The following is a 17,850-nucleotide window of genomic DNA, read 5'->3' as shown; positions in this document are numbered from 1 at the left end:
TGGTCCACAGTGCTGTGGAAGAGGGTCTGGACATACAAGATGATATATATATATATATATATATATATATATATATATATATATATATATATATATATATATATATAAGTTCTGATATTATTATCCCTTTAATCTTTCTGTGACATCAACATTCCCCCTCTTGTGTTATCACGGGCCACTCCGCTTTAGAAATACGATACTAAACTTTATGTGTGTGTGTGTGTGTGTGTGTGTGTGTGTGTGTGTGTGTGTGTGTGTGTGTGTGTGTGTGTGTGTGTGTGTGTGTGTATTAATATCTTCTAAAAGCACCACTGACACAGCTGCTGTGCTTTTTGTCTGCTGACGTCTGACAACGTGAAGCTCAGGACCGATGTGCACAGGAACACACACACACACACACACACACACACACACACACACACACACACACACACACACACACACACACACACACACACACAGCTTCTTCCTGCCATGAAACATGAACCTGTTGCTGTGTTTCAGAAAATGCTGGAAGCGTCGGAGCCCAGTGAGCCGGTTCAGTGAGGAGGAGAGGAGGCCGGGCAGCAGTCGCCACCTCACACAGCTTTAACACAAACACACACACACACACACACACACACAGACACACACACACACAGACACACACACTTGTGTGGATTCAGAAAAACCACTGATCTTTAGCAGGGGTGCTGCTTATCTGCAGTGTGTCACAGCATCACACACAGCTGTTGGTCTCTGAATGAGGAAGTGTAGTGGTGGTGGGGGTGGTGGGGGGTACACACACAGATCCATGGGGGTTGAAATCACAGAGGAATGCTGTATTATGACGTACGTTACTGTAGCAAATATTGACTTTATAGCCATTACTTTTCTTTTTGGGTTGAGTTGAATCAGTACTGATGCCAATGTTAAAGTTTGTCCACCTGCATGATTCAGTGTGTGTGTGTGTGTGTGTGTGTGTGTGTGTGTGTGTGTGTGTGTGTGTGTGTGTGTGTGTGTGTGTGTGTGTGTGTGTGTGTGTGTGTGTGTGTGTGTGTGTGTGTGTGTGTGTGTGTGTGTGTGTGTGTGTGTGTGTGTGTGTGTGTGTCTCTTAAACCAAAGCCTGCTGACTGTCTCTCAGTATTAAAGCTGCTTGTAATATAATAAAACATACACTCTTTATGAGTTCTGCACTACCAAGTATGGAAGCAAACAGAGGCCATACACACTTGAATCTTTATGCAGCCGACACGATCCCTACCGAATACTTCAGTGGTATGAAACACAACATTTGGCTCTGAAAACCGTCCATCTGCATTCACGTGGTCTTTAAAAACCTCCATTAGGTCATCTCCAAAAGCGTAGGTTGAAACTTCCAAAGCGTAAATGAAAAGCTATGTTCATGTTGCTCAGACTTTGTCGCTTAAGTTTTTTGAATGTAAAAAAAAATATGTCATGAAAACGTTTGGATCAGAGCTCCGTGCTATCAGCCCTACAGGCTGTCTGAGTTCTGGAAGTTCAACTCCAATAATACAGTAGAATGCCGCGGATGCCTTGGGTGTTTAGATTTTCACCGTGTAACTTATGATCGAATCCCATATACATACGGGCGTTGAGAGATTGAAGTAATGTGGCTTTCTGTTTTCTTACCTGTGCATGTGTTGTCACCAGAGCTGTTGTATCACTTAGTAAGACTCCAGAGGAACTGAACATGACTTTTGCACTCCTGTAACCCCCCGGTGCCTTTTAACGCCTCTCTCCGTATGGTCTCTAAGCTCCTCTGCTATTTTAATGAGCTGATATAACCAAACGGCTGTGGAGAATAAAGCCGATCGATCCCTCATAAAGAAGGAAATGCTGTGTGTGTCGTGTTTTCACATGCTTTACACGGTCCATGAAGAGTTCAGGGGGGGTTCCTGAGAGAGTAGTAGCTTTAGATAATAATATATACACACAGAGTTTTACCTGGCTCAGAATGGGCCTTTGCTTACTGTCGTGTGTAAGTTTGCATACAGTTAAGGCAGAGTGTGTGTTACCTTATTTGACAGAAATATATATGCATTTCCATGGGGGAAAAAAAACGGGAATTAATGGGAATAAACTGGATATTTGTAAATAGTGCTTGTTATACTACTGTTAGTCTATAACAGGGAACTTAAATGTAGTTGAAAAAAAAAAAAACATCTTGCAGAATAATCTTTTAATAATTTAATGCAAATTCAGTTGAATGTCCTCCCTATATTGGTCAATAACATGTACATGGCATTCACGCAGTAATCAGCACAGGCTACTTGCCAACATTTAGTTTTTAAAATATGGGAGTATTCTTTTTTTTTGGGGGTTAATACATTGCTATTATTAACCTATGTGTGTCAATTGTATAGCCCACTAACCATAGTAAATCTAAATTAGAATGTTTCCAAAATTCCCCAGCTAAACTTTCCATGGGATATATATTAAAAATATCCCGTTTATTCCCATTAATTCACGTTTATTCCCATGAAAGTTTCCAAATTGGAATGTTTCCAAAATTCCCCAGCTAAACTTTCCATGGAAAGTTTCTGGAAATTTACGGTAACATTGCCAATAAGTATACTTAGCTCCAAAACAAGGGGAGATTGATGCCAGCTGGCTCAAACAGGCACTAATGACAGACGCTCTCTCTGATTGGCTGCAGCAGCAGGTGACAGCCAACAGGTTGCTCTGGTTTTCCTCCAGCAGAGTGGAGGATGTCCTGTGTATGTGTGAACTTTTCCCCTCTTGACTGTCTGCAGAGGAAGCCAATGAACGGGGGGGGTTCATTGGCTTCCTGTGGAGAGTGTGTGTGTATGTGTGTGTGTGTGTGTGTGGGGCAGCCCTCGCTGCTCTCACCCAGTTGGAGACGAATCACAGAAGGAGCCACGAGACCACACGTAGGAGACAGTATTCCACATTTTATTTTTTGGATATTACCATAGCTATATGTAACTTCTGACAACAGGTATCGACTACAGAATAATACACTGAATATTTCTGTCAGTTCAAATTCTTTTTTTTTTTTTTTCTTCTTCTTCCTTTTTGGTCCAGAAACATTTCTGTGGATGATTCTCTCAAACACCGAAACACATGCACATGTCATTCACCTGGATACAGCTGAGTAAGACGACAGTCAAACACACCTGACAGCATGTTGGAGCGGAGACACCCATACAGTGGGACTACTTATCATAAGGCTAGATACTGTACAGCTATGCACCAAAGGGTTCACTCGCTGAGAGAGAGAGCACCGTATTTACAACTCTATTTACATTTGGTTTGAAAAAGAAAACTCCCACAACAACCAGAGAGAGAATGAAACCCAGCTTTCTTTTCATGTTCAGTCCCACGTGGCCGTTGTAAAGGCTAAAAGTTTGGAATTTAAAAAAATCAAACTAATAAAAATTGATTCTGTACAGATAGCTGCAACACACTGTAAAGCTTATTGCCAATGCCCGAAGAGTTTCCCCATGTCCATCTTCCAGCTCTTTAAAGTGGTGAGCCTTCCTTCCTACATGCATGCACACACGCGCACGCGCACACACACACGCACACACACACACACACACACACACACACACACACACACACACACACACACACACACACACACACACTTAAAAGATGCACTATGAGTTCCTGCATGTTTTCAGCGCAATTTCATTTTTTGTCTCAAATGGTAGGCATCTCTTCTTGATCCGCTAGCTGCCTGGCCCCTGAACACACCGTGAAAAAGTGGGTTAGCCCGACACACACCGAGCCGATAATCGGCCGTCGGACAGTCTGGCGAGGTTCAGTGACTCCAGTCGGTTCGGAGTGTTCCGTGCCATCGGCCGTCCGAGGGGCCGTCGTCCTTCATTTTGGCCGACTTGACGCGTATAATCGGCGGGGAGGGCACTGCCGGCAGTCGGACTCAAACGACCCGTCTGATTGGTAGGGAGCCAACCCGGAAACGGGGAGAGGAATGAGCGGGACTAGAGTCTCTCAAAATCTGACGAAAATCTTTCAAACTGACTGTCACTGCCCGATGTGAGTCGAGCGCAGATGTGAGTCGCGGATGCGTCACTTTGCGACAAGTAGCCTACGAGATGCTAACGGCTTTTTGAGCTAACGCACAGTCTATGAGCTAATTTCCCGGAGAAACCAGACCCGCGTGACGCGTTCGTTCAATCAGCTGCCGGTTTTCATTTCTGGGCGACAATACAGATTAGCGCCACCTGCTGCTATGGAGACGTATTACGTCTCGTCTCTTCGGTGTGTTCCGAGGCACTTTTTTTTTTTTTTTTTTTTGATCCAACTCGGAGAGACTGATCAGTCTGACTTTTCTGCCGAGGGGTCGACCGTGGGGTTGGCACGTCTGGGCCTTTTAGTCAGTCATGACAGTTATGGAGACATGTGGAGGGGGCGGGGGGGTCTATTTTTGAAAATGTACTCGGAACGTCAACAGAAGTGACGTCGCGCAGGGGAACTCCTGGTGCACCTTTAATCCGCCCAATGACACACCGTCACACGGGCCCACGCCCACCTTCTCAAACAGCAGAAATGTACAAGTTTTAAAAAATAAACTTTACTCTTCAACATCCTGTATATACAAACGCTGCACGCGTGTCGGCTACGCTGTGGTGCAGGCGGACTCGAAAGAATCAGACAGAACCGAACTTCCCTAACCGGCAACTACAGCAACACATTAAAAACCGTAAAAAAAAAAATAAAAAAAAAAATCTGAATACCTCATTTGAAAAATACAGTCAGCAGTTAACATTTCCACGCGCTGTCTTGCTACAGAGGAGTGCGCGAGCGTTGACAGACCGCCAGGTTTCGTGAGGCGGCGTCGCCGTCCACGTTTAAAGGGTTCCACGGATAACGCTGAATCGTTTGGGAATCATTTAAAAAAAAAATTAAAACAAATTGTCTGAGTGCAATATGGAGTCAAAACTAAAACCGTTCCTCTTCTGAAGAGGTCAGAGAGTCCTAAAACAAAACGTGATCCACTTTCTAATCCAGCTGGCGGCTAACCGCGGAGAATCGGAGCTGCTGTGTCGACTCACGTGTCTCATATTTAAATAAAAAAAAAAAAAAAAAAAAGTTTGGTAAAAATGACCACTATTGTTCCGAAGTTATTACGACTTTTGTCTCCCAAAACGTACGACTTTGTTGTCATAACGGTGACTTTCCGCTCGTAACACATCGTTGATGTTTTCCAGCTTTACCGTCGGGATCAGACCTTGAACTCATTCGAAGATGAAAGCAGCATTTTGTGATTAAGAGAAGTGTAAAAAAATATAGGGGGGGGGCGTAGGACAGCTGGACACAGTGATGGGGGTGGAGACAGACAGTGATGGGGGTGGAGACAGACAGTGATGGGGGTGGAGACAGACAGTGATGGGGGTGGAGACAGACAGCGGAAGGGCAGGCGTGACAGCTCGACCCCGGAGGCGGAGCGTCAGATGACGTGGCAGCAGCTGGCGGGCGCGGCGGTGCAGAGCAGGCCGTCCCGCCCGCCGCCCCCCCCGCCCCCGCCCTGGATGTTCACCGAGATCTTCTCACACAGAGGTAGTTGGAGCATGCCGCTTTTCAGGGCGCTCAGGCTGCTGGGAGCGTCCCTGGCGCGGTGGGGGCCGGGCGCCGCTGTTCTGCGGTGGGGGTGCGAGGCGTGGGCACGCGGCAGGGCGGGGGCGGGGGCGGCGGGGGCGGTGGTGGTGTTGGGGGCGGTGGAGCCGATGCACATCCTCCAGGAGGACTTCTCCTGGATCTTCACGCTCCCTCCCGATAGGCTGCCGGGGTCGATGATCAGCTGCCCCCCCCGCCCCCTGAGGCACAGGCTCAGCAGCTTCAGGCTCTCCACCAGCTCGCCGCCGCGGCTGGCCGTGCGGGACGGGCGCGCCAGGGAGCTGGGGGCGGGGCTGCGGCTGCCGCTGCTGCTGTTGTTGTTGCTGCAGCAGCAGCTGGAGGGACTGTCCTGTCCTTTATTCCCCCTCCCTCCTCCTCCTCCTCCTCCTCCTCCTCCTCCTCCTCCTCCTCCTCCTCCTCCTCCTCCTCCCCCCCCCCCTCACCTCCTCCCCCTCCGCTCCCGCCCCCTGCAGGAGGACTCTCCCTGTCTGGCCCGCAGGCGCCGCCCCCCTGCCCCGAGCCGCCGCCGCCACCCCCCCCGGTGCCCCCCGAGCTGCCTGGCGGCCCCTCGCTGCTGTCCCTCCGGTTCCAGCCGTAGCCGAAGCCTGAGTCTTTGTCCAGCCGCCGGCGGTGGCTCTCCGAGTCGTCGTCGCTGGTCTCCGAGCTGGAGCACGACGAGCCCCTCCCCTGGCTCTTGCGGCGGTGGTAGCGCTTCTGCGCCGAGCTGGGAGACGAGGCCGAGGCGGCGCCGGCGCTCAGGCCGCCGGCGTTCCCCGCCATGTTCATCTTCAGGCGGCTGAGTTTGGGCGGCAGGCCCTCGTCCTGCTCCACGTCGTCGTCCGACTCGCCCTCCTCCTCGAAGATCTGGTTGAGCACGGGGGCGCTCTTCCTGGAGGTGAGGCGGTTGGTGATGGAGGGGGGCTTGCGCCTCAGGACCACCTGGGTCGGCAGGGGAGCCGGGTCCTGCTCTTCCTCCTCCTCCTCATCCTCCTCCACCCTGAAATATCACAAAACCAGGACCAGTGGGACTCTTTACACACAACAACAGGACACAGACATCTACATCAGCGGTTAGTATTAGAGAAAATCAAATCTCACGATATTTTTGACCAAATACCTCGATATCGATACCGCAACGATATTGTAGTGTTGACTGTCGGTGCGTTCACAAAATATTTACACAATGAGATTTTTGATAAATAATCATCAGTTATGTGGATATAATGACTAAGTGGGTAAAGTTCACAGTCTGGTAAGTTCAGGACATGACATCACTTTACTGTAATGCAGCCTTTAAAACCAGGAAAAGACACCACCTATGCCATATTACGATATCCAAAATCTAAGACGATATCTAGTCTCATATCACGTTATCGATATAATATCGATATATTGCCCAGCTCTAGTTTGTATTCCTACTATTGTCTGGATCCATTGATGGGAACAGAACATCTGAGAGCTCTGTGGTTCCCCGCTAACTTCTCTTCACTCGGCGATGGATGCTCTGTGAACACTGACCTGAACAGGCAGCTGCGCTGCTTGGCGGCTGCTGCTGCTGAGGTGGATGCTGTGGGGGCCCTGGCGGTCCCAGAGCCAGAAGCGGGGCCCGACGCAGCAGCTGTGGCTCCCTGGGATGAGACGGGAATAAAAACAGAGCAGCCGGGTGCATTAGAATCACTGAAAACAGGATGTTGAGTGTCCGGCGCATTCAGCCGCGCGGAGGGACGGTTTTCAGGAGTCAAATGTTGGGTTTAATACCACTGAAGTGTTCAGTAGGTTTAGGGATCCTGTTGGTTGTCAGCGGGGACACACTCAACAATGATGACGGAGAATCAGCGTACCTGTGCCGAGTCCCTCAGCGTGGCGTCCTCGCGGCGGCCTAGCTCCATCAGGCCTTTGGAGCGGTGTCCGTTGAGCAGGTTCTCTGCGCTGCGGGCCGGGGACTGGGGGCCTCCGGCGTGGGCCATGGAGGACGCTGCCAGGCTGTCCTCGATGTCCTGGTGCATGTCCACTCTGGTGGGCCACGACTGCCTGTGGACAGAAGACACAGGCTTCAACTTTGAGTTTTAAAAAGTCGCTAAGCTCTGTGACGGCTCCTAGGCCTCAAGACCTATTTCATATTCCCCTTGGTTGCCGCGGGTCTGGGGATTGGCTAATAAGGACGGATGATTGACACCTGGATGAGTTGATTGCCCACATGTCCATAAATACTGTAGGAGTGCCTGGGCTCGCTCGCTCTCTCTCTCTCTCTCTCTCCTTGGTTCGACTGGACTTGGGTTGAGTTACATTAGATGCTGTTCCACTGAGACATTGACATGCCAAACAGACATGCTTGTTTTTTTTAATAAGATGAACAATAAATCCACGTCCTGTGTAAAAATGTGCACTCTTTACCTGATAAGCCAAACACACGATTCTGATCACAGCTCGTGTGTGTCCGCGCTCTGCTGCCTGCCACACAAAGGCCACACTGTGCATGTGTTTACACTGTAAGCTAAAGCACAGCTGCTGCGTTCACTGACACGGAGTAAAGCAGCAGCATGCCTCCAGTCTCTAACCCTGGAACAACACAGGAGGACATTACACTGATGCAGGAGACAGGAGGACATTACACTGATGCAGGAGACAGGAGCACATTACACTGATGCAGGAGACAGGAGGACATTACACTGATGCAGGAGACAGGAGGACATTACACTGATGCAGGAGACAGGACGACATTACACTGATGCAGGAGACAGGACGACATTACACTGATGCAGGAGACAGGACGACATTACACTGATGCAGGAGACAGGAGGACATTACACTGATGCAGGAGACAGGAGGACATTACACTGATGCAGGAGACAGGAGGACATTACACTGATGCAGGAGACAGGAGGACATTACACTGATGCAGGAGGCAGCACTTGAAGCAGCATATTTGATAAAGTTGATTCTGGCCCTTTTTGGGGCGGTACCTACATGGTTAAATTCATTTATTGTATGTCGCATTTGAACGAAAGCCTTCAGCTAAATAAATGTAATGTAACGTAATGTTTGAAGTGGAAATGTAGCTGGGGCAGCTTCGTGCCAGCGTGAGGTTATTATGTGGCCTATTGTGATATTATTAGCGTTGCACTCTTTAATAAACCTGGGGGACTCACAAGAGACGTATAAAAAAAAAAAAGAAAGGTCAACATTAAAGCAGCAGAAGCACAGATATTCAGATATATCGAAAAGTTGACACTGACGGTTTGGTCACAACTACTTATTCTTTCTTTAGAAAAGAAATGTGATGCGATGTGTTGAGACCAAAAGAAAACTATATCCATGTTTGATAAATAAAAAAATAAAAAATCTGAAATCAAACTTTTCCCCTCATAACATAAATCAATCCTTTCAATTTGGTTATGAAAGAATTGTGACCAACACATATACTGAGCAGGACATTTACACTTTTGTTTTGTATGTATGCACCAATCAACAAGGCAAATTCCCCGTAACGTGTAACTCACTGTGGGAATAAACGCCTTTCGGACTCTGAAAAGTAGTTCTTGTGGATAAACTGTAATGGAGATACTGTTCATTTATCTTTATATCATCTGTTCTGCAGTTTCTTGTTACTTACTGTACCAACGCTGACACACACACAGCGTGTCTGCATTAACATGTTGTCCTTCGGGTCACCGGGACCCAAAGGACAACACAAGGGTTATGTACTTCCGTTTATTTCGTTGAGAATTGCTCTCTAAACCCTGTCTCTTGTAAAGTAAGTAAGAAAGTTTGTTTCTAGAGCACATTTAAACACAGTAACAGCTGGCCAAAATGTTGTACAAACAAGCACTAAGGTGCTGTATCAACCCTTGTTTTGTCCTTTGGGTCACAAAGACCCGAAGGACCACACAAGGGTTAAGCTACAAATACAACACGGGCCCAGCCGGAGGCTGGAACCCCAACGCACACATGAATGCACTCGCGCTGACATTTCCACGGGACGCACATCTTATACAAACACAGGCCAACATCTCAAAAGCGGTAGCGAGCTAAACGCCCGTTCTGTCACATGTGACGACTCGCACAGACAGAGGAATGATAACACCTGCAGTGTGTGACTGGCTGTACTGACATTTAAAGCTATGGTGGCGTGTTAAACCTTGTGTGCACCAGGCTGCACATCAACTGCGGCTGTCCACATTATGACGGAGACACAACTGGTCAATAATCAGGTTTTGGAGGATGTGCACGCGGCTCGTGTTGTGTGCATATGAAACAGGCCTGGCAGTGGAACAGCCCCCCCCGTATGTGGGTCAGTCTCAGCCAATCGGCAGCTCTCCTTTAAACCCATTTTGTCAGTATCTGCTGCACAGGGATCATGGCACAGGAGGTTAAATGTTCATTCATTCATTATAGAGTGTGGTCTAGACCTACTCTATCTGTAAAGTGTCTCGAGATAACTCTTGTTATGATTTGATACTATGAATAAAACTGAATTGAAATTGAATTGAATTCCACCAGGGCTCGATCCCACCAGGCTGCTGAGGGATAGACGCGTTGGGATGTCACAGGATGACGCAGGGTCCCCCCCCCCGTCCGCCCAACATGCTCACAGTCGCAGTGTTTGTGCAGCTCGCTGTTGCTATGTACACAGTGTCTGTCCGCAGCACTGGAAAATGTGATGACGCATGCTTCGTCTTACCTGTGTATAGAGATGCGTTGCGTTACAGTGCGTTGGAATAACGATGGAGAATCAAAAGAGACTAAGGCCCAGATTTGAAATGTTGCAACTATTTTTTTCCCCCATTTCCTCCGCTCCAGCTCCCCCTGAGCCTAGCGGGTGGAGGACTAGTGAACCCAGGAATGGAAATGAAACCTTTGGAGACGGAACCCTTTTGGTCTCTACTAAAGGGAGCCAAACAGGCTGCGGTGTGAGGCAGTGGAGCGAGGTAGGTCGATTGCCCTCTTCTCGGCTCCTACCGTGACTCAGATTCATTCTGGTGATGATGGCAGTGGTATTTCCTAGTCACGCTCTTCACTAGTTTGCTTTAAAAGAAGTGTGTCTGTAGTTTACCTGAAGTGTGTCTGTAGTTTACCTGAAGTGTGTCTGTAGTTTACCTGAAGTGTGTCTGTAGTTTACCTGAAGTGTGCCTTGAGGTTGCTGGGGCTGGACGAGCGAGTCTGCACCTCCTTCTCCTGCTTCTCCCTCAGGATGCGCTCTGCCAGCAGGTAGTACGTGGCTGTGATATGGTTGTACTTGTTGGTCTCCAGGGCTCTGAAACAACACCGTCACATTACCAACAAGTACAAATGGAAAGCGTTATTGGATATATACGGGAGACCACTCAAAATAATCTAACAGAATGATGGGACCCTGTGTTTTCCACGGGCACTAAATAAATGTGGCCAAGTGGCTGGATTTGTAGAGTTTTACATCTTTCTAGGGCTATAAAGATTGGAGAACTGCTATATTTCCCACAGCCCAAGGGTGACATCTTCATTAGGTCTGACCAACAGTCCAAAACCCAAAGACACTCAGTGATATTTACTATCACATATGAGAATAAACAGCAGCAAAGACTCCGTTTTGAAGGCTGGAAGTAACACGTTTGGCACCTTTGCCTAAAACAAATTACTTATTCGAAGTAGTATTAGTTGCAGATTAATGTTCTATCGTTAATCTATAAAATAACTACCTGTTGCAGCTCTACGGACGTCAACAACAACTGTAACACAAAACAAATGAAAATACGGAAGCAAGTAAGTTATGCTAGGCACACTTAGCGCTAGCTAACGTCAACGTTAGGTAGCGTGACTTTGCCTAGAACGCTACCAAGTCATGAATCGTGACTTGAAGTCGTAACGTTGCAGGCAAAAAAATTGTGTCTGGAACGCAGTATCGTTTCAGCCACATCAACACAAGAAACTGTCCACAGACAGGTTCTACATGGTTAGACCGGACAGAGAATGTTCCAGCAGCAGCCCAGGCAGCTGGTGTGGCACCACGTCACAAGTCAAGCCTGTGTAGCAGGTTTGATGCCAGATGAGGCATGTAGTCAAATTCTTCTATTTTAGATCGGCAAAGCACCAAACCTGCATTCCACAGGGCGTGTCAGAGCACGCTCATCGCACGACGGCACGCGAGCATGGCAACGTTTGACTCAAAAGTAAAAAAAAGTGTAATAGTCCAATTGTAATCAAAATTTACAGTCCATAAGTGCAACAGGCTGTGGTGAGTAGTTTAAGTAGTTCATTCTTTTATTTTGATAGAGTAAAGAAATATTTTCAAGACTCAAGATTCAGTGTATAGAAAATGACCATTTATAACAGGCATAGTACTTAAGCAATCTTCTTGTCTTCTTGTACTTATCTATCTATCTATCTATCTATCTATCTATCTATCTATCTATCGTGCCTTGCGAAAGTATTCGGCCCCCTTGAACTTTTCAACCTTTTGCCACATTTCAGGCTTCAAACATAAAGATATAAAACTGTAATTTTTTGTGAAGAATCAACAACAAGTGGGACACAATCATGAAGTGGAACGAAATTTATTGGATATTTCAAATCTTTTTAACAAATAAAAAACTGAAAAATTGGGCGTGCAAAATTATTCAGCCCCCTTAAGTTAATACTTTGTAGCGCCACCTTTTGCTGCGATTACAGCTGTAAGTCGCTTGGGGTATGTCTCCATCAGTTTTGCACATCGAGAGACTGAAATTTTTGCCCATTCCTCCTTGCAAAACAGCTCGAGCTCAGTGAGGTTATATGGAGAGTGTTTGTGAACAGCAGTTTTCAGTTCTTTCCACAGATTCTCGATTGGATTCAGGTCTGGACTTTGACTTGGCCATTCTAACACCTGGATATGTTTATTTGTGAACCATTCCATTGTAGATTTTGCTTTATGTTTTGGATCATTGTCTTGTTGGAAGACAATTACAGGTCTTTTGCAGACTCCATCAGGTTTTCTTCCAGAATGGTCCTGTATTTGCCTCCATCTTCCCATCAATTTTAACCATCTTCCCTGTCCCTGCTGAAGAAAAGCAGGCCCAAACCATGTTGCTGCCACCACCATGTTTGACAGTGGGGATGGTGTGTTCAGGGTGATGAGCTGTGTTGCTTTTACGCCAAACATAACGTTTTGCATTGTTGCCAAAAAGTTCGATTTTGGTTTCATCTGACCAGAGCACCTTCTTCCACATGTTTGGTGTGTCTCCCAGGTGGCTTGTGGCAAACTTTAAACAACACTTTTTATGGATATCTTTAAGAAATGGTTTTCTTCTTGCCACTCTTCCATGAAGGCCAGATTTGTGCAGTTTACGACCGATTGTTGTCCTATGGACAGAGTCTCCCACCTCAGCGGTAGATCTCTATGGGCGCCCGCTCTACCAGGTGAGCTAACCAGGCGCCCAGCTGTCATCTTTTTAGTTCTTTAATGTTCTCGGTTTCTCAGCATGCAGCAGCACACCAGGTTTCTCTCATTCGGGGTAAAGAAGACGTTTCCTTAACTTAAAAGGTGCTCTAAGCGATGTTGAGTTAGCTCGCGGATAGTGAGGTTTGCTGTGACAAAAAATGTTGTTGCCTAAAAAACGCGTGACATCGCTTAGAGCACCTTTAACATGTGTGTGTTATTTACACCCCGGGTCAGTTGCCCTGGGTCAAAAATCAATCCTTCCAGAAAAATGTTTTTTGTGAGTTTTTTTGTGATTGTTGCGGGCACAAATCCTTGATTATGCGGCACGTTTTCTTAAAAAATGCGATGGAATATGCGAGATATTTGCAATTTTATGCGCTGAACTTGCAAAAACTGCAGTTTGATGAAACAGAGAAAAAAAAAAGTGATTCTCCAAACAGCCTGCTTTTCAATAATGTTCACGTCACGTAACGTTCCCATGGAAACAGGGGAAAATGGCTGCTCGTGTGAAGTAAACGCGACATTTTTCAACTTTCTGCCATGATATATCTAACTTTTTTGCAACGAAAATGTGGGGATTATGAAATCATGCATATTTTGCGCGGAAATCAGCAATTTATGCGTCGAAAGTGCGGTGTATTTGAAAAAATGCGGTCCCCGCATAAATATGCGGACTATGGCTGATTATGCATTAAATTATGCGATCGCATAATCACGTTTTTCTGGAGGGACTGAAAAACAATCAGCTGGAATCATTTTTCAAAAATACATATTTGGGAAAACTTTATTTAGTGTTGACATTATCACATAAAAGCTTCTAATGTTTTTTTTTTGATCTTGACATAGTGGTTGAAAACTATTTTGCTTTCCCTCCCTATAATGGTTTATAGATATGGTATATAGATATGGTTTAGTCCTGGGTCCACGCCTTTGGAGATCACCTTGGCAGACCGGTCCGCCGCTGCAAAAAATGATTGTTACACCAGAGAGAAAGAGAAAGACTTACTCCACTATGGCCTCTCGGTCGGCGATGTCTCCGTGCACCATGCGCTGGATGATGCTGTTGTGTTCCTCCTCGGACAGGTTCTTGTGGGAAACCAGGGGGGTGTTGTACTTGGTGGCGGGGGACGGGTCGACTCCCTGCAGCCAGGCGTGGCTCTCGATCTCCTCCAGGGAGGCCCGTCGCTTGGGATCCCTCTGAAGCATGCGGTCTATCAGACTGAAGCCACGAGGAGAAGAGAGTACAGGGATAGGAAGAGGGAGGGCAAAGGCGAAAAAAAATGAATGAATGAATTAAAAAAAAGACAGAAATCCTGTCAAAATGATTACACGTGATCAGCTTTATCCACGCGAGTGGGATGACGGATGTGGTCTCCATCAGACCAGCGGGACATTAGGCTCTGGCTCAAAGTGAGAGCAGATTAGATAAGTCACCACAGAGAAAAATGGATGATCCCGGGTCTGGAAGGCCCCCCCATCTGCATGCTTGTGAAGTACTGGTGCTGGCTGACTGCTTCCCAGGTGTTCTTCCACAACCTGCCTCCTCAGCCCTGAGGGAAGCGACCGGTGCAACGCTGCTAACCCCCCCCCCCTCACTTCACCCAGCAGCTGGGAAGCAAGACCCTTGGGAACAGGGACTTTACTGGGTCCTGAGGAGCTGCAGCATTCATTTAGAGACAAACTGAAACCTGAACTGTACATTTAACACCTGTCTGCGCTGAACTCATCCACTGCCCCCCACCCCCCCCCCCCTCTCTCTCTTGCTTGACCACACACTCGCACAGAGTTATTCCTGTAAGTGTTATAACGCCATGTTTCCATCCCAACGTTTCTAGGTGAATGATGGAATTTAGACAAGCTGGATGGAAAGTGACCACTCCAGCAGAACTTCCCCAGAGCTGTCTAACTCACTGCTGCAGCCGTAAAGAAGACTCCTTGCTATAAATAAAAGAGGGCCGCTATTGGTGCCTCACTGTCATCACCTAGCTTTGAAAGCAGCAGATACGGTGTCATGCGAACTGAACCAGAAGAAACTGTCCCAACAGCAGAAAGGTCTCCACAGCCAAGCTATATGCACCTAATTCACTTTCTAGTTGTGGACACATTTGTCACAGTGGCTTTAAATATTGCTTTTCAGGTTGTGGAATCTTAATGATTGTGCAAAATGACCACGCTCAGCTCAAGGCCTACCTGCGGGCGACGGCGTTAGTCATTTTAACTGGTGAAAGCGAGGGGCTAAAACGGAGAAGCTGCTTGCTGAAATGCTCGCAGTGTAGAGTCTGGCTACCATAAAGCAGACCTTAAAATAAAAAATATCAACATAGTTGAGTGGGGTGAATAAAGGATCAGATTTATATTCACTGATACTAATGCTTTGAAACATGCCAGGATTGACCTCAATACTCAGGACACCGGCAGTAAATCCCTTCTTGATTTGAAAAACCTTTACAGCCTTAACAGTCATTTGAGTCTCATACTCAGTGCATCTGCCACCAAACTTTCTTTCTGTAGTGTAGTCTGTCTGCAGAACCAGGACTTGTTGTTGGAGTACAATCTAACCTGTTGTGTTGGTAGGACATACAGTATGCCGAGTAAATCAGATGGAGGCATTGAATATACGGTGTAATGTACAGTGACAGACTGTCAACTGGGAGCTTAAATCCAACACAAAACGACGCTGTTGAAAGCTGAGATAGCAATTTAATAGGATTAGGTGGGATATGGAATCTAGTGAGAAGACTAAAATTAATACATGAAAAAAAGCATCATGCATCCAGGAGTAATCCATCTAAAGCATCTGCATAGTAAGGCATGAACAACATATTTATGAGGAGACTTAACATCTACAAATCTATTTTTACTAATACCAAAAATCGTGTGTGACTAAACATTTCCATTGGTTGCACCGGTGCACCTAACCTTTTTGTTTAGTGCACTCAAAACATTTCCTTGTGCATTTTGGCACCTCAATAATACATTTTAAAAAAGGTCCCATGGCATGAAAATTTCACTTTATGAGGTTTTTTTAAACATTAATATGAGTTCCCCCCAGCCTGCCTATGGTCCCCCAGTGGCTAGAAATGGTGATAGGTGTAAACCGAGCCCTGGGTATCCTGCTCTGCCTTTGAGAAAATGAAAGCTCAGATGGGCCGATCTGGAATCTTCCCTTTATGACATCATAAAGAGAAAGGTTACCTCCCCTTTCTCTGCTTTGCCCGCCCAGAGAATTTGGCCCGCCCATGAGAAAGAGAGAGACATCATGACTTGCAAACGAGCAAAGCATGGCAGCTGGTCAGGGCCACACCTCACCCGCCACCTTGCCCCCCCCCCCTCCTCCTCAACAGCATTTAAAGCTACAGACAAAGAAATGGCACATACTAAGGAAAGCTCATTTTGGGACTGCTTCTGCACCAAGGCTGAATTTCAGGAAAGTGACTATACAGTATTAGGGGACCACTAAGGTCTATATAAAAGAGACTTCAGATACAGTATTAGGGGACCACTAAGGTCTATATTAAAGAGACTTCAGATACAGTATTAGGGGACCACTAAGGTCTATATAAAAGAGACTTCAGATACAGTATTAGGGGACCACTAAGGTCTATATAAAAGAGACTTCAGATACAGTATTAGGGGACCACTAAGGCCTATATAAAAGAGACTTCAGATACAGTATTAGGGGACCACTAAGGTCTATATAAAAGAGACTTCAGATACAGTATTAGGGGACCACTAAGGTCTATATAAAAGAGACTTCAGATACAGTATTAGGGGACCACTAAGGCCTATATAAAAGAGACTTCAGATACAGTATTAGGGGACCACTAAGGCCTATATAAAAGAGACTTCAGATACAGTATTAGGGGACCACTAAGGTCTATATAAAAGAGACTTCAGATACAGTATTAGGGGACCACTAAGGCCTATATAAAAGAGACTTCAGATACAGTATTAGGGGACCACTAAGGTCTATATAAAAGAGACTTCAGATACAGTATTAGGGGACCACTAAGGTCTATATAAAAGATACTTCAGATACAGTATTAGGGGACCACTAAGGTCTATATAAAAGAGACTTCAGATACAGTATTAGGGGACCACTAAGGCGTATATAAAAGAGACTTCAGATACAGTATTAGGGGATCACTAAGGTCTATATAAAAGAGACTTCAGATACAGTATTAGGGGACCACTAAGGCCTATATAAAAGCATCCAAAAAGGAGCATGTCATGGGACCTTTAACACTTAACCCTGTCGAACCCTGATTTCTATTGCTCCTGCAAAGTGCAACAAATAATTAGCACTCCTGTTGGGTGCAAAGCACATTCCCCACAGGCACTGAGACTACGAATGACTCGAAGAACACTCAAAGAATGGGTTTGCACACCAAGAATGGGTTTGCACACCAATAGAAATTTGCATTAAAATAGGCATGGATATTTTCTCTACTCAAACAATGGAAATCAGCAGGCAATGAACTGCCTAAATCCCAGACGCATATCTGTGTCAGAGATGTGTGTGAGGCAAATACAGAGCAGGAAGTTGAGTGTTTGTGTGTGTGCAGTCGGTGTGTGGTTTGTACAGTAATGACAGGAAACGAAGGAACATTGTGTTCTATTTGGTTGATCTTGGTTTAAAAAACACAATCCACACTATCGGCATCCACATAGCATGCTGTGACAAAGACACGAGCTACAGTACACATTTCTGTAGATGGGGGGATGGTGGCCATGGCAAAGTGTGCAGGAGGGGGGGATTTACTGGGGTGTAAAACGTTTCATTTTAAGTCTAAACCCTAGAGATGAAATCGAAAATGATAAAACCAAACAAAGCTTGGAAGGAGGAGGGT

General features: G+C 46.3%; 2 protein-coding genes across 6 annotated transcripts in view; one reads left to right on the top strand and one right to left on the bottom strand.

Annotated features, from left to right (window-relative positions):
• Positions 1–950, top strand: part of ano10a (anoctamin 10a) — a 25,982-nt gene extending 25,032 nt beyond the window's left edge. For 3 of the 5 annotated variants that reach the window (XM_028579821.1, XM_028579819.1, XM_028579822.1), the window contains one exon: positions 505–950. In XM_028579821.1, coding sequence (XP_028435622.1) covers positions 505–592 — 88 coding nt within the window. In that variant the 3' untranslated portion in view covers positions 593–950. The remainder of the gene's footprint in view (positions 1–504) is intronic. The other 2 variants (XM_028579820.1, XM_028579823.1) reach the window with 1 other exon arrangement.
• Positions 951–5,354: 4,404 nt separating this feature from the next.
• snrka (SNF related kinase a) overlaps positions 5,355–17,850 on the bottom strand; it is a 37,145-nt gene continuing 24,649 nt past the window's right edge. Inside the window, exons 4-9 of the mRNA XM_028581765.1 lie at positions 14,007–14,219; positions 10,727–10,861; positions 7,449–7,638; positions 7,126–7,235; positions 6,051–6,604; positions 5,355–5,994 (exon numbers count right to left, since the gene is read on the bottom strand). Of these exons, the coding sequence (XP_028437566.1) occupies positions 5,441–5,994; positions 6,051–6,604; positions 7,126–7,235; positions 7,449–7,638; positions 10,727–10,861; positions 14,007–14,219 (1,756 nt within the window). The 3' untranslated portion in view covers positions 5,355–5,440. The remainder of the gene's footprint in view (positions 5,995–6,050; positions 6,605–7,125; positions 7,236–7,448; positions 7,639–10,726; positions 10,862–14,006; positions 14,220–17,850) is intronic.

This window comes from Perca flavescens, chromosome 6 (genome assembly GCF_004354835.1).
Source record: "Perca flavescens isolate YP-PL-M2 chromosome 6, PFLA_1.0, whole genome shotgun sequence".
Taxonomy (NCBI): domain Eukaryota; kingdom Metazoa; phylum Chordata; class Actinopteri; order Perciformes; family Percidae; genus Perca; species Perca flavescens.
The sequence above is the reverse complement of the archived record's forward strand: the minus strand, read 5'-3'. Positions and strand labels throughout refer to the sequence as shown.